The following is a 3,338-nucleotide window of genomic DNA, read 5'->3' on the forward strand; positions in this document are numbered from 1 at the left end:
CACAAAAGCCCCTTACTGGTGTCCCACTTGCTGCACTCCTCAGGAAGCCACAAAAGACTCATGTTCCTAATGTACACTGCTTAAAAAATTAAAGCCCTGCCTGAAGAGCTTGTGTGTGTGTGCTTGTATGAGAGAGAAAGTGAGAGAGAGAGAGAGAGAGAGAGAGAGAGAGAGAGAGAGAGAGAGAGAGAAAGAGAGAGAGAGAGAGAGGATTCCAGATCCTGATCCTGTCATTATAGGCAGCTGCGGAGGCTGGAGTCATTGCTTATGCACAGGGCCGTGTGTGTATGTGTGTGCGTGCGTGTGTGTGTCTGCGTGCATGTGTGTGTGTGCGCGTGCCTGCATTTTCCCATAATGCAGTGTGATAAGGATTGGCCTACATGAGGCTGAGTGTGTGGCATCTGATGAAGGCTTGATTAGGTGTGTTATCTGCTGCTGAGCTGCTCCTGATGAAAGCTCCTGAAAAGGCGATGGCTGGGAAAACAGCAGACGGCTCCATCAAATGGCAGTTATGCTATGACATGACAGCCAGGACTTGGTGGATGGTGAGTTTGTTTCTTTTTTTTCTCCCTACATATTTTCTTCCATACCTAATGACTAAGACGTATGACCAGGTAACTCCTCCTTCAGAGCTCTTTGCTGCATTGCTGATGAGGTTTGCAAATTTTTCAAAAGCTTTTGGGGCAACACTCAAAAACCATATTGTCTTTTGAGTAGCACAAATGAAATATACGTATTATAAATGTCATCCTACATTTAAAACTCGCACGGGCTTTTGGTGAATATTTGGCAGAACTTATACTTGACATGAAGTCGCTCTCACCTCTCATTGCGACCCCTCTTCAGATGTTTGGCATGTGTGTTGTTCAGCGAAGTGTGTGCAGGGGCCACGCGTGTGTCGTCAGGGTCAAGTAGGTTGAGCGGGTTGCATAACCCTGCGCTTGGCTTGATGTCAGAGGGTTAAGGCTGTGTCGGGGAGTCCACTCTCTCCTCGTCAGGGGGAAAAGCGGTCTGTCACGCTGTGATAGGTTACAGATCATATCGTAATCAGCCGTGTGTTGTTGTAGTTCATGTTGGATCCAGTTTTGCGATGTGATGAAATCAGCAAGTGGTAACTCTGAGTTGTAGCAGTTGGCTCATGAGTTCTCCATTTCGGAATTGGAAAAGAAGTGAAATCCAAGTCTTCACCTTATTTCTGTGTCAGCCTTCGTTCAACAGCGATTTGCGGCCGAAATGATTTTGATGGAATTTTCCTACTGCAGCCACTGCTTCAAAAGTTGGGTCTTGTTTCAGGTTTTTATGAACACAGCGGTGTTTAAGATATGGTCGTGCCCTGCACTTGCTGACATTTTTCTCTCTGTTTGTTCATTTTGCACTGCTGGCGAACAATGGACTTTTGTCCTGCCTCTGCACTAAATGAAACCACTGCTGGATCTTAGTCTACTAGGAATATTAATTCCTATTCAATGTTCAGGGTTAAATTTTTCACTTTTCCAATCTCTGTTAACTTGTCATCTTCTCTGTGCCGTTACACAATTGCACGTTGTGGAGTAAAATTTGAACTTCATTTTAATTACTTTTATTTTCAGGCTTTGATTACATCTGCTAAGTTTTGTTCATTTTGATTTTTTAAGAATTATGGAAAATATTTTTCAGTCTGCAATTTTTTTTTCAACAAAGAGGTGGAAAGAATTCTTTCTTTCTTTCTTTCTTTCTTTCTTTCTTTCTTTCTTTCTTTCTTTCTTTCTTACTTTTTTCTTTCTTTCTTTCACATTTGGACCTACAGTAAAGTACTGTAATTAATATCCACTATATTAAACTCATATGTTATATGAATTGTAAGAAAATTAAATATTTCATATTTTAATATATTGTAGATCTCTAGAGAGCAGTCTTTAATTAAATATACCTACGTTTAACTCATTAATTCAGACACATTTGATCTAAAACCCATATATATATATATATATATACTGTATGTAAATATGAGGTTGTATAACTTGTTGAAATCCTTGTTGTGGTCAGAATATTTATCAAAACTTAAACTAGTTTGATACACAAGAAACAGTTGATGTCTTTACTTTTTCATCGGATTATGTTAGTAGACAATGGAATTTGTATTACATAATTTATTTTCCATGTTTTAGACATTTATATTTCTCAGTACCTCAATTATTTATGGCAACCTAATTACTGCATGTACTATGTAAAGCTTGGTGAAACTTGTCGGTTTGTGGATATACTGTACACTAAAGGGACAAGAGAGGGCTATCAGGTCACATGAGGACTCGCCTGCTGAATGCTGAACTGCATTTAAACTTACAGGTTCATTTACAGGTGACAAAGGCTATGGCTGTTTCTCCTAAAGAAGGACTATAAGCATAGCCAAGTGATTTTTATTTAAAATGAATTACATTTTTATTGTGTTCTTATAGTAGTTAACTGATCTGACTGGTCCTTTGAAGTGAATTAGATTAAGTTATACCTTAGAACTGCAAAAAGAAGTGCAGCTTTAAATAACGGCAACTATAAATGTATTGTGCAGGTAGAATAATCTGGAACTTTGTATAGACTACATGGACAAAATATTGTTGTACACATTTAAATTATGCTTGTGAACTTAATCTGCACTGCAAATAAAGCTGGCATATGCAGGATTTGTTTTAAATGTAAAGAACTTCCTGTATATAAAAAAAGGTTTGCTGACTTAAGGGGTAGGAAAGAGTAACTAAGACATACAGGAAGTGGAAAGAGCAGATGCTGGGGTGGCTTGTGAGAGTGGAAACCTGCATTTATCACTAATTCTTGTTGCCAACAGTCGTTCATTAAGGTAAACGATTATGACCCCTCCCCCCATTTTCTTTGACGATTTTCTCACCGTTATTTCTCAGGAAGCTCCTGGCTGGCTCGCTCTGTACAGCTGGGAGACTGATGTCAGTTTGTGTGCAGGCTCCGAGCAATCTGGCCTTCAGACGATGCTCCTGCTTTCTCGGCCGAATGTGGGTCAGAGATTAGCATAATACCAACTAATCATGAATAACATTAGCATTTACTAAGGCAGTAATTAAAAGGATTAGTAGAAGGGTAGAAATAAATGAGGAATCCCTCCAGTGGCTGTGTTTATGATATGTTCTGAAGGCTACTGGGCTGTAATGCTAAAGGAACATGGTGTCTTACGCACACAGGTGTCTTGGTATACTTTTATCATTTCTTTTATGTATTGAAGAGGTGACCATGCACCACTTTGTTTTAGAATTTTAAACGCAAAATGCAAAACTGCCAAATTTGAGCAAAATGACCAGCCAAGGGGGATTTTAATCAGAATCCAGAGTCAATTA

The 3,338-nt window shown here is 39.2% G+C and overlaps 1 protein-coding gene across 3 annotated transcripts in view; it reads left to right on the forward strand.

Moving 5' to 3' along the window:
- Nucleotides 1-263: 263 nt before the first annotated feature.
- The window catches only part of LOC113657607 (nuclear factor 1 B-type), a 90,133-nt gene continuing 87,058 nt past the window's right edge, over nt 264-3,338 (forward strand). Inside the window, exon 1 of one of the 3 annotated variants that reach the window (XM_027169526.2) lies at nt 264-545. In XM_027169526.2, coding sequence (XP_027025327.1) covers nt 450-545 — 96 coding nt within the window. In that variant the 5' untranslated portion in view covers nt 264-449. The remainder of the gene's footprint in view (nt 546-3,338) is intronic. The other 2 variants (XM_027169527.2, XM_027169532.2) reach the window with 2 other exon arrangements.

This window comes from Tachysurus fulvidraco, chromosome 1 (assembly GCF_022655615.1).
Source record: "Tachysurus fulvidraco isolate hzauxx_2018 chromosome 1, HZAU_PFXX_2.0, whole genome shotgun sequence".
Lineage (NCBI taxonomy): Eukaryota > Metazoa > Chordata > Actinopteri > Siluriformes > Bagridae > Tachysurus > Tachysurus fulvidraco.